The sequence below is a fragment of the Crocodylus siamensis genome, chromosome 9 (assembly GCF_052110815.1).
Source record: "Crocodylus siamensis isolate JL-2025a chromosome 9, ASM5211081v1, whole genome shotgun sequence".
NCBI classification, from domain to species: domain Eukaryota; kingdom Metazoa; phylum Chordata; order Crocodylia; family Crocodylidae; genus Crocodylus; species Crocodylus siamensis.
The window spans coordinates 7,158,332-7,183,017 of record NC_143403.1 but is presented as its reverse complement, the minus strand read 5'-3'; the positions used below and the strand labels follow the sequence as shown (position 1 = coordinate 7,183,017).

Here is a 24,686-nt window from a genome sequence, read left to right as displayed (position 1 = left end):
CTGCAAAGCCAGCGGGCTCAGACCTTGAAGCCAGCACCTTGTGCTGCTTCTAAAGACAAGCAACCAAAGAGAAGTTGTTGGTGTGAGAAGCATCCAGCTCTTCCCCTTGCACTGGAAGGGAAGGCAGGTTCTTTAAAGCCCTGAAACAACCCCCTTTGAATCCATGGAAGGACTCCCACTGACATTGGTGTTACCTGGACAAGGTTTGGAGAAGGAGTAGGGATAGAAAGGGGAAATATGTGGGGGGAAAGTAGAGGTCTTTCCTAAAAGAAAGAACAGCCCTCAAGTGGATGAACCTGTCTACAATGGACATCTCTACACTGTGGAGGCGGTTAAAAGCTACGTGAGATACATGAGGGACTTGATTCTTTCAAAAAATCCAATAAGTCTGGCTCTAGCCAGGACCAGCAACCTCTGACTTTCCGAAGCACCCCAAAGGGGTGCACTTAATTCACTCTTGGCTGCTTGCTGGGTTGTTGGCCTCCTCTCCACTTCAGCCCTGGGTTGTGACCTGGCAAGAACAGAAGGCTCTAACCATAACACAGTGAAATGTGTCCGTGTGTTGCAGTGAAATGCAGGAAATGCATGTGTTGGATTCAAGATAATGATAATATGGTCTACTTACAAGCTGAAGCGACCCGGAAGACTTTCAGGTATGCCAGGATACTCCATCCCCTTGATGATACCCCGGCTTGAGCATGAGCACAGTCCCCTGGGCCGATACACTAGTGACTGATGGAAAGGAGAAAGAATCAATTGTGAGATCAGGTGAGGTTTGTGGGGTCCCCTTCTGCACCCAAACTCCTTTATTATCTCTGCTCATTAGATCAAACAATCGCCATTTTTGTGAATGTTGCTGATGGTCCTAAAATAGGAGGTGGCTGAGACATCACCGAGGACAGAAAATGAATGTACAAGCCCTTAGAAATATTGGACACTTGTGAGGGAATTAACAGCGATGCAGAGCAGGATGACCCATATGAGGTGGAAGGGAAAATTGCACGTCGTTATTATTGAATATTTCCGAACACCAGCTTGGTCCTTTACAGCTTTGCCGTCAGCCATGCTGGACTCGGCATTTTTTTGATCCGAAAAAAAAATTGCAAATTTTCCCAGATCGGTTTTTCTTGCGATTTCTGCCTTTAGCAGCACTTGTTGGGCATCTAGGATGAAATCGTGTTTTTGGAGGGGTTTGAATTATAGTCAAATATACAAGCAAAGAGAACTTGCCCACACAGCTAGCCAGAAGGGATCGAGCACTGAAAAAATAAAGGCAGCTTGTGTCCTGACAACGATGACGTTTGTGCCCTTGTCAAATTAGTGCAGCTGAGCTTTGCTAACTTGCTATAACTGAACTCCGCCCTCCCTGGGCTTTTGCCGATCTGTGACGTGACACAGCATGAAGCGTCTCTGAAGGGAAGCAGAGTTCGACCGTCTCTCCCCTCGCTCTGTTATAGCAAGGACCAAAACCCAAGCCAGGTGGTTTCGTCCCAAAAAAGCAGGAGAGTGAAAATTGATACACCTGTGTTTGAACGTATTTGACAGGTAAGGTGCTTTTTAAGCTTCAGGTCTTTGTGACTGCTCGGCTCTTAACCAGTGAGTCAAATCTGCTGCATAAATGCACATGCAGGAAATGGCTACGTTACGTGGGAGCTCAAAGTGAAAGTTCAGTCACATCCAGCAATGCTTTTTTCTCCAGCCATGAGCTGCCTTTTCTTTTCACTCATCAGCTTAACTCTGAACACCGTCTGACTCTGTTCAGATGCCGCAGTGAAGGGTGCTGGGGAAATGCTCACCAATGACAGAGAGATTAGGAAAAAGAGGTGCTATGCTTGGATTCAATTGTTGCAAGCACTAAATTTTCTCTGCTTGTATACAACAAAGTCATCATTGTTCCCATAACTTTGAAGCAAAAGCGGCAACGCTGCTGTATTTTCCTTAGCAGGAATTTTTTTTTTCTGCTTCGACCAAAAGGGAAACGAAGGGAGGTGAAAGTAGGCTGACAACTTAGACAATGCATCCCCATGTTGTTAAAGCCCTCCGGGGCTGGCAGCAGGCTGTGCCCTGGAAAACCCAGCTCTTTTAGAAAGCAATCAAGTCTTCAATCCCGCAGAAGAAATTTGAAAACCCAATCACTCACTGCTCCGGTACCACACAGCGAAGATCAGTACGTGGGCAGTTGGCAACACCGAACGTGACAGCTCCCTTTTCCGTGCGTTTCGAGTGGAACCGCTTTCTGATACTGACCGCTTGTTTCTTAGTTGCGGGAATTGTATACTTTTTGTTGCTCTTGCTTTGCATTTTCCTTCTTTCCCTCCCTTTCTCTCAGAAGATGGGAGAGGCATCTCCCATTTTGCTGGACATTGGTATCATAATCGTGTCTGGTTTGAATGCTTATTCGCAAGGGGAAGTAACATTTAAACATAAATGAAAATTGAGGTGGTGATGCCTCTATTCTGCTTCTAGTATTTATCAGCAGTATTTTATAACTATACGTTTACTGGACATATAGGGAGAATTTTAAGTTCAGATTGTCTACACTGCCTGTGGGATCAATAATCTGCACTATAACAATCATTTTGAATCTCATGCTCCGAGTTAATTGATTCAAACTCTTTGGAGCTCAGGTCTGCCACTGCCCACTCCAGCTTGACCCTAAGGTAACTTTTTCGAGCCTCAGCTCACTTGTAAAATGGGAATAATTCTGCTCCACTCCTGGATTTTTTTCTATATAGGTTGTAAGCCCTTTTGAGAAGGACATCTGTGTTACATGTATGCACAAAGCCCCCAGAACAGCTGGGAACCCAGGACACCACTGTAAAACAAATGTTTGAAAATAATGTTTGTGCAGTGGGAAAATATATTAATGGATTCATCCATTTCTAAGACTTATACTTACCAAGCTATTCTTTGGTCTTGGCTTTGCAAGGAGCAGCCTTGTTTTGAACAGGTAGTCAGGAAAGGAGCCCTGGTACAACAAACATGGTGACAACCACCCTCAACATAATCAGTTCTTTTCTAGTCCTTTTGCAGGTACCATGAACATCCAGGACTATTTCACCAGAATTTCTTACAAAGGCCCCAGTGAAAACCTGGACTTGGAGATGTTAACTGCAATCCTCCAGCACCACATCCGGGCTGTGCCCTTTGAAAACCTCAGCATCCACTGCGGGGACACCATTGAGCTGGAGTTGGAACAAGTTTACGACAAAATAGTGAGGAGGAAACGTGGTGGCTGGTGCCTAGAAAATAACCAGCTGTTATCCTGGGCTTTGAAAACACTGGGCTATAATCTCACTCTTTTAGGAGCAAAAGTGTTCAGCCCAGAAAATAATGCATATGCTGATGAAAATAATCATCTTCTTCTCAATGTGGTCCAGGATGGGAAATCCTATATTGTGGATGCAGGCTTTGGCACAGTCTATCAAATGTGGGAGCCCATGGAGCTGATTTCTGGGAAAGACCAGCCCCAGACTCCTGGCATCTTTCGATTCCTGGAAGAAAAGGGGACCTGGTATCTGGAGAAGAGCAAAAGGAAGGTATACATTCCCAACCACAGTGACGCTAAGCCTGACCCTCTGCAAGCAAGTGACTGTAGGAAGATTTATGCTTTTACCCTTGAACCACGAGAAATAGAAGATTTCAGGGCTCAATGTGCGTATCTCCAGACGTCCCCCAATTCTGTTTTTGTAACAAAGTCCATCTGCACTCTCCAGACCACTGACGGGATCCGGGCATTAATTGGGTGGAAATACACCGAGATAAAATTCAATTTCAAGCAGAACATGGACCTGGTAGAAACCACAATTCTTCCCGATGAAGAGATAGAGAAGACACTAAAAGTTAAATTCAATATAACTCTTGATAAGAAACTTCAACCAGTGAATGCAGGAGGCAGGTCGTCTATGTTTTAGAGTCTTGACCAGAATATAGTCCTGTGCTGGAATATCAAATCGAATCTCTCTTAGCATTCAATGAATTGGGAAAAAGAACACCTGGACTGCTGCTTTTTACCTTGCATATTGTAGAGGGTAGCATGTAGCATATGCAGGGTGACCATACTTCCCAGTCTGGCCGGGACAGTCCCTGATTTCATAGGCTGTCCTGCCCAGTTGGCTAGAATTGAAGCAAAAGTCCCATGTCGGATGGAGCAGGGTGGGCTGTCGGAGGGGCCTGGGGCTTGGGCACCTGCGTGGGGCAAGCCAGGATGGCTGCCCATTGCTGGCAGCCTTGCACTCTGCTTCTGCAGCCACTGCCGAGGCCTGGGCTGCACGTGGTGGCCCTGGGGAGCTGCTGGTGGTGGGGAGGAGGCGCTGTGTGGGGTTGAGGGCTGGTAGAGCCCAGGAGGGGCCACTCCCAGCCTCTGCATGGAGGGGATGGAGCCTGGATGTGGGACTCTGCACTATCCCACCCTGCCCTGCCCCAGCATCAGGGCTCCTGGGAGCCAGGGTCAGAGGTGGGGGGGACGGGATGGGATGGACAGACCCTCTCCCAGATTTCCTTCAAATTAATATGGTCCCCCAAAGCATATGGCAAATCTCTGATTTGCAGACCTGTACTCCCCTCCCCTCTCTTCTCTTCCTCTTACTCCAGATACAAACCCTTTCTTCCAGTTCTCTGCCAGTAATAGATTGCTTCTCCTCACTGGGGCATAACGTACATACGGCCTAAAGGAGTGGTACATTTCTGTTTAAATATAATAGCTGGAGAACCAAGGGCATTCTGAGATTAGGTTGCAACAGTCTGTCCTGTTTTGCACATGCATAAGGATAAGTACACAAAACACCCCACTTGGGACACACTGTTGGAAGTATTTTCATGCTGATGACATGCAGCTATGAGATGGCCATGGTTACCACAACTTGAATTGGCGAGGGAAGTTTCTATTCTGCTTCTGGCTCCTCACACAACCTCTGGGCTTTTGAGGATGTAGCCACGAAGGGGGACCTCTGAGGAAATCTTTGCATCCAGAGGTATGGCTCGTATATTTTTGCAACAGCGCTCATAGACCTCCATTTCCTCATTATATTACTCATGCTCTGCATGTCATTGGACTACAGCAAATCTCTCTCCTGACTCCAAATCTGGCGACTGGTCTGGATTGCATGAGCAGGACTCACAGGCCAGGCACCTGACAGGCAGTAATGTAAATAGGATGGGGTGCAGATTTAGAGAGATGCAAGAATAGTGAGCAGCAAACAGAGTCTTTGTGATCCCACAGCCCGCTAATTGTCAGGTAAGACCAGCAATTCTCCAACGGGGTGCCACAAGATCCTTTTAAGGGCAAAGTGCAATGTCTGTACTGTTAGGTATGCAAACATCTACATGAGAGGCAGGGATTGTGTGTGGGGGGGGTGAGCTCTTTTATTGAACCCACTGCATGGGTGGGGTAGACCTCTGAAAGCTTGCCTAAGTCTATCCCAACTATGCACTGGGTTCAATAAAAGATATCAACCCCTCCCCCAAATCCTAGCCTCTTGCTTAATTCCTAGATTATTTTGGCTACGACATCACTCCAGCACTACAAATACCTGCACATGGTTCACAGAATAAAACCCAAGGATTTGAAATGGGAATCCATAGAGTCAAAAACATTCTGCCCTGCTGTGGTCTTTCTGAGCTCTTTGAAACAGAGGAATTGTTGTATTATTTTTCTTTAGTCAATAAGTGAGTGAAAGCCAAGAGCTGGCATTTTCCAAAGGGTGTTTTGAGTCTACCAAAGTAGAGAACTACTAGGTAAGACTCTCTGGCACTTGCCCCCTACCTTATAACAAGAACTGCACATAGTATTGTAAGTGGGGTTTTGCTAATGCCCTGATGGTGGGACTAGTACGTCCCTGTCTACTAAGAACACCCTACCTAATACACCTTAGAATTGCACTCACTTTTTTTTCAAAGTCTTATCAAAAAGCCTAGGTTCATCTACCACACCTCGGTCCCTCGCTTTGCCTGGTGCCTTGACTCTATAAGCCCCCATCCTACAACAAGAGTTTTATAGCAATGATGTCCTTAGACCAACACGGCTACAACCTACACCCTTGTTACAGTAATGATAGAACTTTTCACTTTGTATGACTGAATATTATACTATTCCTATTGTTTGGATGCACAATATTATCTAATTTCTCCTGTAGACTAATTTGATCCTGCTCCAGATTAGTAATACCTCTAATACCTCTCTCTGGCTTTGAATCTTTGAAGCCCAAACCCTTTAAACACTGGCACTGTGTAAAAAGAAAATCTGGTGTACAGGATCATTTTAAATGAATGAGTGAATTTTTAATTTTTTTCATATTCCTGAAGAATTTTCTTGCCATCATTATTTAATTGCCCACAAATATTCTATGCATATTTGTCTTGTAAATAAAATACCTGGCTGGTCCACTTTGTTGCGCGATATACCCAGATTTAAATAAATGCCTGTTACGTACTGGTTAGTACCATAGGCCACTGCTCTGCAAGATCTTTCTCATGGAAATATTTGATATGTAAGACAAGGGTGTTACTCCCCGTTGGGTAAGGATCACAAGATGTTACTTATGTTCTTTTGTTTTTCTAGATCAACTGCAGAGTTTTATTTTAGGTGACAAGACACGTAACAGTCTAGCTTGTGTAATTAAGCCATTGTACTGCATTCAAGCATAGTAGCAATTTACGATCAGACAGGGCATTTAGCAGGAGACTATAATGTTGCCGTAAAGGGAAACTGACTCGCTCATCGGGCAGGTATTTTTCATCCTTGTTACAATTCATAGTGACACTTGAAAGACACCAGTAAAATACAGCGCGGTCACAAAAACTGGACTAAACACCATTAAAAGTGGTTAAACAAACCAAAAGGAGAGATGTTTCATAGAGATAGAATAACTTCCCCATCACACCATCTGCTGCCAAATGTAGAGATTGAGGGAGCTTGACTCTGTGCAATTCTTGAAAGAGCTCATGCCTCCCCCGCCTCTCCCGTTAGCATGAGAGGAAATGAAACGAGAAAGAAAAAGGCAGATAGAGAAGATATCTGAATTACAGAAAAGATTGGGGTAGGACCAGACCAACAGCTCTCAAGTCAGTAGTTCACAAGGAATGGTCTCAGGGTCCAGCTAGCCACGTGCATGTGTGTGTGTGTGTGTGTATCCACTTACACATAATATTGAGGGAATCAAATACGAAGCTACCTGAGACCCTCATTACTGTAATACCTAAGCAATCTTTGCATGCATTTAACTGTATAACGTCTCTCAGAAGTGCTGCTACCCCGAGCTTCAGTGCTCAGATGGAGCACTGAAATAGAGAGAACTTAAACCGGAGGTTCAAAAGGCCTCTATGTGCTCACTCCCATTGATTTCACAAGCATTAGGCACCTAAATACGTCTTGTCCACGTGCCTAGATTCTACACCGAAAATCACACGGAGGTGGGTCTGTCGCTGGGCAGGGATCAGAACTTGGATGTCCTGAATGTCAGAAGAGCAGCTAAAAAAGTGGGGTTTTCTTCTTCTCCGGGCCTTAGCAGGAGGATGTGCTATTCCCTGCTGTCAGAGATTCCCCAAAGGAGCCCTTGCTTGGGACCCCCAGCCTTGGAGGGCTCCTGGAAGCCAGCCCAGGCATAGCTTCTACCGTGGGAGACTCCTTGGCTCCTTGGACTCCAAGGCCCAGCCTTTTGGTCCACCCCATCTCCCGGCTTATCCGTGGCCTTCAGACAGCGACTGTCCAGCTTAGCTCCCACAGAGGGACTTTATACCTCTTCAAGTCTTCCTTCCTCCTGCCTTTCTTCCCGCCCCCACCTCTCCTGCACCCTTGTTTCTGGGAGTCTCCTTTTCAAGGCAGTCTCTCTGCTCCGTGCTTCTTGGATGCACCTTCCTGGCACCACAAACTTCAGGTGCAGGGGCTGGAGACCACTCCGGGTATCAACATAGGCAGGATAGGGGGACACTTTAGAGACTAACTGATTAAGAGCACCATAAGCTTTCATACCGTGTCTGTCACTCACCATGGCCTCTTGCATGCCATACCGCTGAGTGATTCCCTATCTGTGGTTGCAGAGCTTGCCACCCCTGATGAATTGCTCCATGTTTATAGAGAAGTGGATTCTATCATGGGGCTAGCTGCGTCAGCCGCTGTTGCCAGGCAAACCGTTCCTTTCCCATTTTCAAAATCTGATTTTTTTTTTTGTGTTAATCATTAATGTAGCTGTCAGCTCCTTAAAGGCACAGCTCCAATATATCAGAGCCCAGAACAACCCATGGCTACAAGCAAAGGGTCAGATTGTTAAGTCAACCGAAGTTAGACACCTAAACACCTTCGGATGTCTTGGTCTGTGCACTGCAGGGGTTTGGCACTGGAAAACAAGAACTCACCATCACTGCGCTCTTAATTCAAAAGCTGCAGCCACCTCTCAGCAGATCAGAGATGCTCAACTTAGTTTTCGCTCTGGCTCCAAGTGGCAGAAACTCCATCATCCAAGCTGGCATCCTTGTTGGGCAGGCTGAGCATAGGGGTTGAGGACTGAGCCGCCCACAGAGACCAACCTGCACTCTTGTCCCTTTAAGGCAGGGTTGTGGGTACTTTGGAGAGTTGAAAATTTTTCTCCAGTGGTACATATACAGCACCACCCCTTTCAACTGCTAAAGGGCGCAGCCCTTAGAAATAGCTGTAAAGGCGAGCATTTAAACGTACCTACATCGTAAACGCTTTGGGACAGGGATCATCTCCTTGGTCTGCTTTTGAACAGCTCGTAGCACAGACGTGCTCCTGACAATCTCTAAATCTCACCTCAATACAATAAGTCCATAGCAATACATCATATCCAAGATTTCATAGATTTCATAGATTTCATAGACATCAGGGCTGGAAGGGACCTCGGAAGATCATCGAGTCCAGCCCCCTGCCCGAAGGGCAGGAAGTCAGCTGGGGTCATAGGATCCCAGCAAGATAAGCATCCAATTTACTCTTGAAGGTGTTCAATGTAGGTGCTTGAACCACCTCCGCTGGCAGACTGCTCCAGACCTTGGGGGCTCGGACAGGAAAGAAATTCTTCCTTATGTCCAGCCTGAAACGGTCTTGCAGGAATTTGTGATCATTCGACCTCGTCATCCCTTGGGGCGCTCTGGTGAACAGACGCTCCCCCAGATCCTGGTGGTCACCCCTGATAAACTTGTAGGTGGCCATCAGATCACCCCTGAGCCTGCGCTTTTCCAGGCTAAAGAGTCCCATGGCTCTCAGCCTGTCATCGTAAGGTCTGTTTTCCTGACCTCTGATCATGCGCGTGGCTCTCCTCTGGACTCTCTCAAGCTTCTCCACATCCTTTTTGAATTGTGGAGCCCAAAACTGGACGCAGTACTCCAGCTGCGGCCTCACCAAGGCCGAGTACAAGGGGAGAATGACGTCCCAGGATTTGCTCGAGAAGCATCTATGGATGCACGCCAGCGTTTTGGTCGCTTTATTAGCTGCAGCATCGCATTGCAGGCTCATGTTCATCTTGTGGTCAATGATGACCCCCAAGTCTTTTTCTTCTGTAGTGCTAACCAACTTAGCACTGCCGAGCCTATAAGGGTGCTGCAGGTTTTTCCTCCCAAGGTGGGTAAGATGACATTACCCTGTTTCCCAAGCTGGATCCAACAGAAAGTGAAGCATTTCTGGTGTTGCCACATAATGCAAATGGATCTTTAAGACCAGGAGGGTACAGTGCAAGCATTTTCAGAAACTTTTGGAATGAGCCAGAACAGAAAGTCTGATGCTTGCTGGTTTGCAGGTGAGTACTCAGATGTATTACTTTTAAATTAATCTGTTCGACACAATTTGTTCTGTATGGAAATTAGCTTACGCCGCTGATTAGCTTGCTTTGGGTCAGCAATATTCCATTGCTTTCCATTTTGTACCTCCTTTCATCTTCATATAAGGGAAATTAAAATCAAAAAAGCAAATAGGGCTGACGCAGTGAAACATGTTGCAAAGCAGCAAACATTTTTTTTTCCAAGTAGAAGGACCAAATTTGTGCTTTTTGTAAGAAAAAGTACTTGAGAATTAAACTAAGTAGTTCGCGTCCAAAAATAGTGTATGAAAATCAGTTCCGTGGTCATATGCAATCCACCTGCCACTCAGATAAATAATGTAGCTGCATGCAAAGGAATCAAACTTTCATTAATGCTAACAGTGAAGAATCATTTCTTACCCATCATTCTAACTCCAGGGAAACAGAGCTATGCCCTGGGAAATTTGCAGCCAAACAGCACCGTTGTCCGATTCTTGTTGCCTACCAAACCGATCCTACAAAGATACCGGAACGAGGAATTAAACAAATCCGCTGTTGGGGGAACAAAACATAACATGAGCAAGATCTGAATGGGATCTCATCATTTTTTTCAGCTTGTTTTTGGCATGTGGACTGGTAACACACAACTTATCTAGCACATCAGGGCTTCTCACATGACAATATTGTAGTGACTGTCACGTGTGTAACAACAGGAGGAACCGGGGGCAGTCTGCAGAGATGAGCTGACTGTTAATTTGGATTACAGCTCCCAGAAACCCCCAGGAGCTGGGGGGCATGGGAAAAAGGAAGACGAAGCTTGGGGCTGGAGTAAGGGAAAGAGAGGGCAGCTTGAATGTGGAACCTCATCAGGCCTACAGAGGAGTGCACGCTGGAGCTGGAGGAGCCAGGACTATGAACTCAAGGAGCTGGACTTAGACTTGGGAGCAGCTTCAGGCTGTTGTTAGAGCACTCTAGGGTGTGTAGATGAAATGGGGGCCCTGCATTGAAGCAGCAGGTTTTTAAAAACCTGAGATATGTGATGGTATTGTGAACACACTGGAGATAGTGTTGGCAGGTTTTGCATGTCTTGTCATATCATGGCTTGGATCCATTTGGTGTGTTTTGGGCTGAAGGAAGTTGGCCTCTGGTGATGAGGTTAGTGAGGTTCAGTGTTTGTTTGAATTTACGAACCACTTTTCGCAGACAAGCCTACGAACTGCACATGTGACACAAGTTTTACTTGTTGGCAGCCTGAGGTGCAGTCTCCCAGAAACCCTTGCACCTATCTCCTTGAAATTTGGCAGGTTTTGTGGCCTCAGGAACAGCTACCATCCCTGCTGTTTTCATCCAAGTCTGCCAAAAATGACAAAGTTATTTTGTAGAAATCTCACCTTATTTGTTTTGGATACCACCGTTTTGCGCTTCCCCATTATAGCCTATGGGAGAAATGCTGAAACAGCGTCGAAATCGTGAAACCGTTTTGACGAAATGAAATGGAACAGTGTTTTCAAAACTAAATGAAACTCAGAATGAAACACTATCCCATCGAAACAGCGTTAGCCCTATTCAGCATATCTTTATACAGGACGTGCCCAGAACATGTGATAGCTGTTCAAGGAATCTGTTGAGCACATACAGGCGAATAAATAAGTATATTGATGGGTTAGGAGTAACCAACTGTCCTGATCTAAATAATACTGTCTAAGAAACAAGATGATCTGAGATGGGCTCGTCTTTTAAATGAGTAAGCTCATATTCCCTGGGCCAAATAATAAGGTTATCCAAGTGTTAGTTATAAAATGCATTGTATAGGCAAATATTGTTGGTTAAATTGCTAACGTGTTAGATTTCAGCCTGGAATCTCAGTCGATTCATAACACTGACCCCCATTTATACTTACATTGCACTGGCACCCACTCCAGTCTTAAACCAAACCTCTATTGTGCTAGATGCGGTACATACGTACATACATATATACAGCAAAAGACCTAGTTATAGGAGCATGCTGGAAAGGTGCTGCACAGTTCGTACCTGCTCCAAGCTTTATTTCTGTTTTGAAAACATCAAGATACATAGCTCCAGTGTGCACCTGTCTCCTTAGTTTTCTTTCAAACACTAGATGCAGAGCCAAGGGGTAAAGCTGCAGGTCAGTTTATCTGTGCTTTAAAAAGAGGGAGTTGCTGAAGACCAGTTCCACTGCATTTAGTTGTTTTGCTCCATGTACAGGAAAGATGAAAGCCAGAGAATAGTTCACAAGAATTTCTTATAAAGGCTCCTATGAAAATCTGGACTGGGAGACCTTGACTGTTCAAAACCTCAGCTTGCACCATGGGGAAACAATTGAGTTTGACAGTACTGTATCTATAACAAAACTGTGAGGAAAAAACAGGGTGGATGGTGCATGGAAAAAGGTGACATAACACTAGATGAGAAACTCGTACCAGTTAACGTCCCTGGTTTACCAGCTAATTTAGCTGATATGGTGTAATTCTATATAATTGAACCAGATAAATCTTTTAAAATCTAACCATAACATGCCCCATAAATATTAGCCTTAAAATAACTTTAAAGTGACTGTAGGTTGAGTTTTTGGGTTGAAATCTAGGAAACTTAATTATATCATTAATTGTATGTATCTGTGTCTTATCTTTTCTCATACTTCTTCACCTTTTGAAATCGGATCAGTTCGCTTCCTTTTCTTTTATAGAAATTATTTCTAAATCTATATTGATTTTTGTTCTTCTTTTATGTTTTTATTTCTGACATTTCTTACTATGATATGGGTGACTAAAACCTAATACAAGATGGACTGTGCCATCCCTTTGCACAAAGTTTGTACACAATTTCTAGTTTATACACAATTTAAATTCCAGGTTGTCCAGTTGTAATTGTGGGGATTATTCACATGACATAAAACAGATCAGACTGAAAAATGAAGCAGGTTTTTTTTCTTCAACAACCCACAGTTCAACAACAAGTCATCAGGTAGGTAATTATTCACTGGAGTCAGGGTGAATAAAAGTCAATGATTTTTTTTTTAAATCCAAAAATAGGATTTTATTTCAGATTTTTTGATTTAATCATATTTTTTATTTTTTGTTAAGATGATTTTTTTAAAAAAACCCTCACAACCCTATATATAGTTTTTATTTAAGATATGTTAAAGCTCAAAGATATCATAATGGAATAGGGATTGTAACTTCTAATTATATACTATTTGAGACATATATTCATGTAAGCTTTTTAGAAGAGTGTTATAAATAGGTCACAACAGGCCATGGACTGTATTAGGGGCCCAATCTTATGGGGTTCCCAGAGGCTCCTCTACAGATTAGGGAAGAGTAAAGAAAAAAACCCCACTCTACCCAACGGGACTCGATGCTCAGTCTAGAAGATCCCATTAAGCATCTCTGTGATGCTTAGTTTCAGTTCTCAGATTGTGGATTTGTGTCTCCAGAGCTAACATCCTCGTTCACAGCAGTATATGGAGATTAGAGAGACGAGACCTGATCAGCCCTCTGGTCTCTCTGCAAGTTTGTGTACACGAAGCCAAGCCCTTACCTCTCTCTGAAAGTGCAGTTGCAAGAAGTTTAATGGACAGAGGATATCAAACAACAGCAAGAATGCATTTTTTGTAGAAAACAGTGATTAAATTGAGGTTTCCTGACCAGCGCTTTAAATCGATTTGATTTAAATCAAATCTAGCCTCGCTGATGTTGAGAACTACTTGGATGGCCTACGTTCTAGTACCTTTTCAGAAACCAGCTTACTGTAGGCAGTTTATCCAGGGTCCTATTTTCAAAACGACTTGACATTTGGAAGGCCAATTTTAGAAGTGTAGGGCCTGAATTTCTAAGTATTTGAGTACCTACGATGCTTTAAGAAACGAACAAGATTCAATTCAACATCTTTACATTGATTACGTGAAGTGCCAAGTATTAGTATTGAAATACAATTCTTATTTTGTTATAATATAGCCAGTGATGTTTAAGATGTGCTTGTGATGGTATTCATCGTGTATCTGCAACGCATTAGGCTGGCATGATGGAACTTTTGCAAGGTTTCAAAAAAGAAGTGCCTAGTACTAAAGAATAGCTCTCTGTATTATGCCCTTTGAAAATTTATCCTGCAATACCTGAAAAATATATTTCTCCACAAGATGGGAAGAGGGGATCTCTGTGGTGCTAAGGACTAAAAGGGAATTAAAAAAAAAATCAGGCAAAACTGAAACAACCTTTAAGGGGAAAAAAACCCAAAACTTATTTGATCTGGGTTTAACCAGTAGAAAGAAAAAGTTTAATCAACTCATGGATCACTGGAGACCAAACACACACACTCCTTTCTGACGGACTTTGTCCCCTCCTGGATTTTAAGATACAGCATTTGCAGAGGGCCTGAATCTATGTCACTTCTTAACTATATCGACTGCCAGCGCAGCAGCAAACAGATCAAATCCAACATCCCCCCCCCCAAAAAAAATCTTGCAAGGGGCTGAAAACCAATACAATCATCGCCAGGGCTGTTTTACAAGTAAGTTCCTTTTTGAAGTCACAATCTGTGTGTATGGTTAGAGGCATGTGGGTGTGTGCAATCCAAATTGAAAAATCTTTCTAGAATATGGTGTATGGAAACTATAGAAAAGGAAACAAATTATGGCCAGCTGGGGCTAAATATCTCTGAAAAATGGCATAACTGGTAGGAAAATGACATTGGCTTTTATTAGCAGCTGCATTTGAACAGACCAGATGCATTCATTGGGAGTCAGGCATTCTAGAGTCTCCAATTTATTTTCAAAATGTATTAATTTTTAGGTTTTTTTTTCATCCTGCAGTTGCAATATAGTCTTAATAAAGAAAGCAAAGATAAATAAACTTGCCAATAATCAAAAGAATTCCTTCTAAGAGGGGAAAGATCATTCAGCCTTTCAAAATGACTTTCTTTGCTTTTTGTATTACAAAATGGCTTTGGGGAGGGGGAATAATAGACTAGACCAAGTCTGATGCATATTGGGACATTTGTAAATGTAATCATGTGTACAGGTGTACAGATATTCGGTTTGTTGAAGGCCACACATTGAAAATGTTGGGGTATGATATTACCATTTTGGGGCCCAGCCTTCAAGGAGTTGAAGGCTATTATTAAATTCCCCCTCAGTCTTCTCCAGACTAAATAAGCCCAGTTCCCTCAGCCTCCTAACCATTTTTGTTGCCCTCCGCTGGACTTTCTCCAATTTGTCCACATCCTTTCTGTAGTGGGGGGCCCAAAACTGGACACAGGACTCCAGATGTGGCCACACCAGTGTCAAATACAGCAGAATAATCACTTCTCTCAAGCTGCTGGCAATGCTCCTAGTAATGCAGCCCAGTATGCCGCTAGCTTCCTTCACAACGAAGGCACACTGTTGGCTTATATTCAGCTTACTGTCCTCTGTAACTCCTATGTGCTTTTCTGTTGGGTTGCTGCCTAGCCAGCTGGTCTCCAGCTTTTATGAATGCATGGGATTGTTCCATCCTAAATGCAGGACTTTGCATTTGTCCTTATTGAACCTCATGAGATTTCTTTTGGTCCAATCTTCCAATTTGTCTAGGTCACTCTGAATCCTAGCCCTACCCTCCAGCGTAACTACTCCTGCCTCCAACTTGGTGTCATCTGCAGACTTGCTGAGGGTGCACTGTGTGCCATCTTCCAGGTTGCTGATAAAGGCATTGAGCAAAACTGGCCCCAGGACCGACCCTTGGGACACTCCACTTGACACCAGCTGCCAACTAGACATTGAGCTATTGATTACTAACCTTTGTGCCCAACAATCAAGGCAGTTTTCTATCTGCCTTACAGTCCATTCATCCAACCCTGTAGTTCCTTAGCTTGCTTGCAAGAATGCTGTGGGAGACGGTATCAAAAGCCTTGCTACAGTCAAGGTATATCATGTCCAATCCTCTCCCTGCATCCACTGAACCAGTCATCTCATCATAGAAAGCAATCAGGTTGGTCAGGCATGACTTGCCCCTGGTGAACCCATGCTGATTGTTCCTTATCACATTCTGCTCCTCCAAGTGCTTAGAAATGGATTCCTTGAGGATCTGCTCCATGACTTTTCCAGGGACTGAGGTGAGGCCGTCTAGTCTGTAGTTCCCCGGATCCTCCTTCATCCCTTTCTTAAAGATGGGCCTCTTTTGTTCTTTTCCAATCATCTGTGACCTCTCCCAATCACCATGAGTTTTCAATGATGGCCAGTGGCTCTGCAATCACGTTGGCCAACTCCCTCAGCACCCTCGAGCGCATCGTGTCTGGCCCTGCAGACTTGTATAAGCCCAGCTTTTCTAAAAAGTTCGTAACCTCTTCTTTTGCCACTGCTAGCTGCTCCTCCTCTCCCCATACCGTGCTGCCAGGTGCAGCTGTCTGGGAGCTTTTCCACATCATCTGACACTAGGTTGCCTCTCCCATTCAGTGAGGAACCCACACTTTCCCTGATCTTCCTCTTGTTGCTGACAAAACTTTCATTACAGACGCAAATTACTTCAGGCTAGCTTAAGGAATGGTTTAGAAACTAAACATTTGAAGATGTAGGAAACGATTGAAATTTAACCTCCAAAGTATTTCACATAAGGTTCCTGCTTTCAGAGAAATATGCTGGTACTTACACAGTGCCAAACTTGGAACAGGGGGATGTGATGTATGATGAAGCATAGAGAAGGGTCGAAGATCGCTATGCATAATTTCTCAATGGCACTGAAATGTGATAAAAAAGGCTGAATAACTTCTTACAAAGAAGCACTGATCATGAGCTGAGCTCGTGTTGTGTCAGCGGGGAGGAGACCTTAGCCAGTCAGGATCCACTGGGGCCGACCTAGACACTTTTGAAGCAGCTCGAGGTTAGCGAGCCTGTGAACTGCCTATGAGCATTTTGACTGCTCCCAGTAAATACTACTGGGATCTGAGGACAGCAGTCATGATCACTTGTCTTTCAGCTTATATTGCCCCTAATTAGAATCATAATTAAGTTTGTGCAATGATTATCTCAGATAAGAAACTGTACAAAGCTGCAACTCTCAAAAGGGTCAGAAGCTTGATTTGATGATAATCATCTGAACCGCTGGGATGCTTAGCTGACTTCATGATACAACTCAGCACTTACATTGTACCTCGCAGCCAACCGTTTCAAAGTGTTTTACAAACATGTACACGGGCTATTATTTCTCTCAGCTTACAAATGGGGAAAGTCAGGTATGCCGAGAATGAGTTGTGCTGGGGATATGTGCATGTATGTACATGTATCTGCTACCTCTAACTGATTGAAAGATCTTCACAAACACCATCATATATAACATCAATTAAAAAAAAAATGTTACTTCCTTTACAGAAAAAATGAATGTTGAGGAATATTTTTCGAGAATTGGATACAAAGGCTCATATGACAAACAAGATCTGGAAACCTTAACTGCAGTCTTCCAGCACCACATCCGAGCTATCCCCTTTGAAAACCTAAGCATTCACTGTGGGGAAACTATTACTTTGGAGTTAGACCAAGTTTACAACAAAATCGTGATGAAGAGGCGCGGTGGATGGTGCATGGAAAACAATCAGCTGCTAAACTGGGTTCTGAAAATGCTGGGGTATGATACTACCATTTTGGGGGCGTATGTATACAATCCTCAACAAAACACATACGCTACCCGAATGACCCATCTTCTCATAAAGGTGGTTATTGGTGGCAAAGCCTACATTGTGGATGCAGGTTTTGGCGTGTCTGGTCAAATGTGGCAGCCAATGGAACTTGTTTCTGGAAAAGACCAGCCGCAGATTCCTGGCGTCTTTCGCTTTACAGAAAACGATGGGATCTGGTACTATGAGAAAATAAGGAGGAAACAATATATTCCCAATCAACACTTTGCTGATTCTGATCTTCTAGAAAAAAGAGAGTGCAGGAAACTTTACTTCTTCAGTCTTGAGCCACGAACAGCGGCAGATTTCCAGTTCCAATGTACGTATCTTCAGACATCCCCAGACTCCTTGTTTACGAAGAAGTCTATTTGCTCTATTCAGACCACAGATGGGTTTCGGGCATTAATTGGATGGATGCTCACTGAGACAACATACAATTACAGGGAGGACATGGATGTTGTGGAATTCACCATCCTTCAAGAGGAAGAGGTGGAGAAGACGCTGGAGGATAAATTCAACATAGCTCTGGAGAGAAAATTAGTCCCAATTAATGACAAAGGACCATACAAAATTTAGTGTTTTGGATGAAACGCTATAATGATACATGTTTACAGCCTTTTTCATAATCTATTTAATCAGCATTAGATAAACCGCAGGAAAATTAATGCCAGGTGAAAGTGAGAACTTCAGGGAAAACAGGCCCTTTAGTTTCTCATGTCAATTGAGAGAGGCACTTGCTCAAATACTGTGGGAGGAAATGCGGTCCCATGACAGACTGTGGAGTGGGGGAAGGGGGAAGCAGCATTTTTTAATAGCTTAAGCAGATAACTGGGAGTTAGAAATATTGAATCTAACACGCTATTGACATTTAACCATTGGGAAAATCACAATGGCCAAAACGCAGGCAATGCCATCCCATGTAGGACTTAAATAATAGCCTGATTTTCACAGGTGCCAAGATCTTTCTTCCATTTCCCTACTTACAAAGTAGGACTAATTACAATATATATGAGGAGGAATAATTCATTCATGATGGGGGAGCACTTGAACATCATCAGCCCGGAGATACCACAAACAGCAAAATATTACAAAGTAAATTCCTTTGTTATTCCTGCAATGAACTGCACACACTGATTATTTTAATACATGCATATGGCTGTCATGCTATATGATGGATGAACTGTAATACGGTGCCTAGTCAAGCATCACAATTTGTCCCTGCATTTAGACTTCGATTGGCGCCATCCCGTGTAGACGAGGGTGTTGCACTTTATGTATGTTACAAAGCTAGAGTCATGGAGAGTAAGCTAGACACAAAAGCACTTTAACTGTGCTACACCGTTATCCTTTTCAACGCATCAGACGTGGTTTCGTTCTGGGTTATCCCACTGTCCATCACAGACTGCCTAAGAACCACATGGCCAGAAACTGCCTTTTTAAATAACAAATATAACTGGGAATGTCATCAAGGTGATGCGTACTTGAAAGAAAACACACGAATCTAAGAGAGTCCCCTTTAACTTTAAAGCTGAGTCAATCAGCTATTAGATAAAAGCGCCAAAAAGCCCCACTAAAGCGCCTGATCTATATAGATGTTGGGCAAGCCAGGTCCAACTAATGCGATGCCTCTGCTGGGCATGCGCGGGGTTCGGCATGGGGGGTGCATGGAGTTCAAAGAGGATTTTTTTAACATCTTCAAGCAGCCTTTGTGATTTAAAAAAATACATTTCCCCTGTTGGTATGTGAAACACAGACAAAGATAGGGGGACCTGCCTGGAAAAAAGGAAGCAGCAAAGTGCGTGATGGCAACAAATTAAAAAAAAAAAAAAAAAAGACAAATCCGTTCTGCAGTTTCTTTGACCAATCATAGCCCTGGGTGTTGCTTTTAACCGCAAGTTAAGTATTACAACAAAAAGATATGTCTGATTTGGGCACACCTCACGACTGTTGCAAAGTACAGCTGAAGTTAAATAATAATAGAGCTATACTGAAAACACCTTGTAAAAGCTGAATTCAGTTTTATTAACACAATCCATATTTTTCAGATTAAGATTTCACAAACATCTCTCCTTGTTTCCCTCTTACTAAACAAACAGTGTTTTTATCATGGACTGGTATCTCCTCAAATTAGCAAATCTGTACTAAGAGTTTCAGATAAAACCATTTGCCTTTTAACTAGGCTCTCTCAATCCACAGAAAACACTACTTCCTTTGGTGGCTGCTAATATTTCCCATTTTCTTATTCTTTTTGATCTCACGCAGTCTTTGACATCCCTTTGCTTCTGAGCTTGGCTCTGTAGTTGTCTCTGGTTTTGTTCCCACGTCACCTGGCTCTTGCTTTCGATTATAGATCTATTCTCCCTGGCGCACATGGTCCATGTTTCAGTCCTCATCCTTATCCCCCACTGTACCATCTTTTATATCCACCATCCCAATGAGATTTCATCTCCCCTTGCTCCCCTGACCCCTGACAAATGTTACAAAGTCATAGTTTCATAGTTTCTAGGGTTGGAAGGGACCTGAGCAGATCATCTAGTCCGACCCCCTGCCATGGCAGGAAAGAGTACTGGGGTCAAACGACCCCGGCAAGGTGTACATCTAACCTCCTCTTAAAGACCCCCAGGGTAGGAGCCTGCACCACTTCTCTTGGAAGCTGGTTCCAGATCCTAGCCACCCTGACCGTGAAGTCACGCCTCCTGATATCTAACCTAAACTTGTCCTCTGCCAGCTTGTGACCGTTATTCCTGGTCACTCCTGGTGGTGCTCGGGGGAACAGGGACTCCCCCAATGCCTGCTGATCCCCCCTGACCAGTTTATAATAGGCCACTAGACCCCCCCCTCAGCCTTCTCTTTTGGAGGCTGAACAGGTTCAGGTCCCGTAGCCTCTCCTCATAGGGCCTGCCCTGCTGCCCCCTGATCATGCGAGTGGCTTCTCTGGACCCTCTCCATGCTGTCCACATCTCTCTTGAAGTGTGGCGCCCAGAACAGGACGCAGGACTCCAGCTGCGGCCTGACCAGTGCCGCATAGAGAGGGAGGAGCACCTCCTTGGACCTGCTCGAGATGCATCTGTGGATGCATGCCAAGGTGCGGTTGGCCTTCCTGACTGCCTCCCCACACTGCCAGCCCATGTTCATCTTGGAATCAATGATGACTCCAAGATCCCTTTCCGCCTCCGTGCTGGCAAGAGGGGAGTTCCCCAGCCTGTAGGTATGGTGCTGGTTGTTCCTCCCGAGGTGCATCACCTTGCACTTGTCTGTGTTGAATCCCATCCTATTCTCGTCTGCCCACCCCTGTAACCTGTCTAGTTCTGACTGTAGCCTGTTGCATCCTTCCAACGTGCCCACGTCCCCCCACATCTTCGTGTCATCAGCAAATTTGAACAGGGTGCTTTTTACCCCCTCGTCCAAATTGCTGATGAAGATGTTGAACAGTGCGGGCCCAAGGACCGAGCCCTGCGGGACCCCACTGCCCACGTCCTTCCAGGTTGAGAAGGACCCATCCACCACCACCCTCTGGGTGCGGCCCTCCAGCCAGCTGGCGACCCATTAGATTAAATGGGGGTAAGCTACTTTATACTTGCTGAAGATGTTTTTCTAACAAAATATCCCAACGCTGGTAAATACATTAGTGTTTTTGCTATGAATATCAAATCCAAAAATAGTGAATACAAGTGCTGCTGAAAGGATCAAGAATAGCATCGACTAATAAAAAAACTATAGAAGGCACCAAATGTCTGCTGCTTACTGTTTGAGAAGCCTTCCTTGTGGAAAATAAAAAGAAAAAAAGGGCAGGCTGGCTGGCCAAAAAGTAACCTGTCTCCCCTGCTCTTCATAGGCAGGATTGTACATGGCAGTTCATTCAACTTGTTCCTTCAGAAATATAGTTTCAAGCTAAAGTGTTATTATTAATGAACTTGCTTTGAGAAGTTTGAGGACAATCTGCTGCATGGGGTTGAACAGTTCTGAACAGCTTTAGCTGCAGACTGTTGCTGAAACCAATGAGAATGCAAGCCATCCCTCTGCTTCCAAACTGTATTGGGAAATGTGAACTTCATTATTTTAATCAAGAGAAAGACAAGATGCTTTGCTTTAAGGCTGAGATCTGGATTAAATTCCAGTAGATTTCAACGGAACTGGGTACTCAAATGCCAAAGGCTGCTTTGCATAATTAGAATTATAGAAAGTTAGGGTTGGAAGGGACCTCAGGACGTCACATTTAGTCCAACACCCTGCTCACAGCAGGACTGGTCCTAATTAGATCATCCCAGCCAAAGCTTTGTCTAGTCAGGTTTTGAAAACCTCCGAGGATGGACCTTCCACCACCTCCCTGGGTAACCTGCTAGTGTTTTACTACCCTCCTAGTGAGAAATTCTTCCTAATATCTAACCTAAACTTCCCTTGCTGCAACTTGAGCCCATTGCTCCTTGTTCTGTCACCTGCCACCACTAAGAACAGTCCTGCTCCATCCTTTTGAATCCTCCTTTAGGTAGTTGAAGGCTGCTATTAAGTCCCCTCAGCAGTGCTGAATAGAGAGAATAATCACTTTCCTTGACCTGCTGGCAACACACCTACCAGTGCAGCCCAGGATGCCGTTAGCCTTCTTGGTAACAAGGGCACACTGCTGGCTCATATTCAGCTGATTGGCCACTGTACCCCCAGGTCCTTTTCTGCAGAGCTGCTGCTTAGCTAGTCACCCCCAGCCTGCACCAGTGCATGGGATTGTTCTGTCCTAAGTGCAGGACTTTGTACTTGTCTTTATTGAACCTCATGAGATTTCTTTTGGCCCAATCCTCCAATGTGTCTAGGTCACTCTGAATCCTAGCTCTACCCTCCAACTTATCTATTATTCTCCCCAGCTTGGTGTCAGCTGCAAAAAGGCTGAAGGTGCACTCTGTGCCATTTATTGGTGAAGATATTGAACAAAACCGGCCCCCAGACCAACCCCTGGGACACTCCACTTGATCCCGGCTGCCAACTTGACATCGAGTCATTGATTACTACCCTCTGAGCCTGATACTGTAGTCCATTTTCTATCCATCTCAATTCATTCATTCAGCCTGTACTTCCTTAGCTTGCCTGCAAGAATGTTGTGGGAGACTTCATCAAAAGTCTTGCTAAAATCAAGGTACTGTCTCCCCGCATCCAGAGCCAGTCATCTCACCATAGAAGGCAATCGGGTTGGTCAGGCATAACTTGAACCCATGCTGCCCACTCCTAATCACCTTTTTCTCCAAAGTGCTTAGGAATGGATTCCTTGAGGATCTGCTCCATGATTTTTCCAGGGACTGAGGTAAGACTGGCTGGTCTGTAGTTCCCTGGATCTTCCTCCTTCCCTTTCTTAAATATGGGCACTATATTTGACCTTTTCCAATCATCTGGGACCTTTTGTGACTGCCATGAGTTTCAAAGATGATGGCCAATGGCTCTACAATCCCATCAGCCAACTCCCTCAGCACCCTTGGCTGCATCCCATCTAGCCCCATGGACTTGTACACATCCAATTCCTACGCATACCCAATGCTCAATGGAGTCTGTCTACCAACAGTTGTCTAGTGAGGGCCCTTTAGGAGACAACTATTCATAACAAATGAAACATGGTTCAAACTCTGAGATGCCATTGGAAAAAAAAAGATTAGCAAAGCAATTAAAAAAAATCACGAAGAACAAAGTTTAATCAGTTCACGGATCACTGGAGGGAGACATAGGCTGCGTACCCACTTCAGCCAGACTCTGCCCCTGTGAAGTTTAATATTCAATACTAAGCAGACCAAAAAGTAACAAGCCAGGAAGAAGAGACAACAGAAGGGAAATTGTGCAATTTTCATGTCTTGCCAGCATTAGTAGCTATAAATGGGCCAAACCATCCAACTGGCTTCAAAAAAGGGAAGAACAAAAGCTAACACAATCATTTTATCATCATCTTGGGCAGATCATTTCAGAGTCACGTCTTTCAACAATCAAGCATCATTTAACCAAGCCCTGTAGGCATCAGCTGACTAACTTAAGAGATAAAAAGGCCATGAAATGTTTTCTTTTGTAGAAAAGAGGTGAAAGTGTAGGCTGTCATATTTGTTAAGTCCAGATAAGTAACATTTAATTATGACCTGCTGGAACTCCTGACCCATTCTGAGCAACACTGGGCACGTTGATGGACTGGTGCTCGCATGCTGAGGATGAAAATAAAAGCTTCTACTCAGCACCCTTGTAACCAAATAGCAGAAGAAGCTGCTACCTTGTTGACCGAGTTTGCAGTTTTCCTGATTACTTACTTGTACCAGTTCCTCTCCGTTGTCCACACGTGCTGCTTTCAGCAAGAGTGCTCATGGCTAACTACCTGAGATTTCCTGACGGCCTTTTTACACTAAGGCAGATGCAGAATGCCAATATTCACAGGAATAGGGAACTAGGTTCTCAATGACACTTGAACCATTCTTAGTGGTATGAATGGTCAATGAGGACACACGTGCCACATACTGAAGACTGAGTTAAAACACTGATGCATCTCAGCTGTTAAAACTTAAGGCCTGCTTTAAAAACTGCTGGTGCCTAAAGATGCTGATAGGCACATGGGGGGATTTATAAAGCCTCAGCATTGCCCAGTGGTATCTGTCAGCACAGAACTACCTTTAAAAATATCAGTTTGTCACTGAGGGTTTGGCCACCAGCCCTACGTTGCAATACAATGTATACTATTAACAAGGGGATACAACCTAAGGCTCACAGGCCATATCCAGCCTGCAGAGTGATTCTCTGGTCTGTGAAGCCAGGATACTGGGGAGGATTTGGCAGCAGTCTGTGGTGATAGGAGGAGGGGAAGGGGTGAGAAGGAATAGTAGGATGGTGAGGGGAAGGCGGGATGCCAACCCCTGCTCTTAAGACTGTATTTTGTAGTTGCCGCTGAATAAGGCGGCTTCATCTTATCAGCTGTTTTTAAAGTTGAATTTGACTAGATCATCTAACTAAAAGCAAGAGCTCTTTCAAACTTCTAGCCATCTTCTAAAGGATCTATATAATCTATCTTAAGAGACTGCTACCATAAATATAATCTTTCTTAAAAGATCTATATAATTGATGAGGGTTGTGCTGGGGTTACTTATGTTTTCTCTTACCCTGCAGTGACAGAATGTGAGCTTTGTATGAAGCTGCTGAAACTTAGGTTGCTCTACCCACAGCTTTCTATATCTGTGCACTTACGTACACAGGTACAAACACACACATACTTTGCAGAGCAAACCCCAGGTCATAGAGATTTCTGTGTGATTCTGTGGGGTTTTTTTA

General features: G+C 44.1%; 2 protein-coding genes across 3 annotated transcripts; both read left to right on the top strand.

The window, feature by feature from the left end:
- The first annotated feature begins 1,410 nt into the window (after positions 1 to 1,410).
- LOC149857088 (arylamine N-acetyltransferase, pineal gland isozyme NAT-3-like) lies at positions 1,411 to 6,721 on the top strand. Its single transcript, XM_090062456.1, has 2 exons — positions 1,411 to 1,545; positions 3,023 to 6,721. Exon 2 carries the CDS (start codon positions 3,039 to 3,041, stop codon positions 3,912 to 3,914), a length of 876 nt encoding a protein of 291 aa, XP_089918582.1. The 5' UTR covers positions 1,411 to 1,545; positions 3,023 to 3,038; the 3' UTR covers positions 3,915 to 6,721.
- Positions 1,416 to 19,221, top strand: LOC149857087 (arylamine N-acetyltransferase, pineal gland isozyme NAT-10-like). Of its 2 annotated transcripts, none has more exons than XM_090062457.1 (2): positions 1,416 to 1,545; positions 17,107 to 19,221. In XM_090062457.1, exon 2 carries the CDS (start codon positions 17,112 to 17,114, stop codon positions 17,982 to 17,984), a length of 873 nt encoding a protein of 290 aa, XP_089918583.1. In that variant the 5' UTR covers positions 1,416 to 1,545; positions 17,107 to 17,111; the 3' UTR covers positions 17,985 to 19,221. The 2 variants fall into 2 exon arrangements, with proteins under 2 accessions (XP_089918583.1, XP_089918584.1); XM_090062458.1 differs by lacking the exon at positions 1,416 to 1,545 and adding an exon at positions 14,079 to 14,276.
- Positions 19,222 to 24,686: the final 5,465 nt, after the last annotated feature.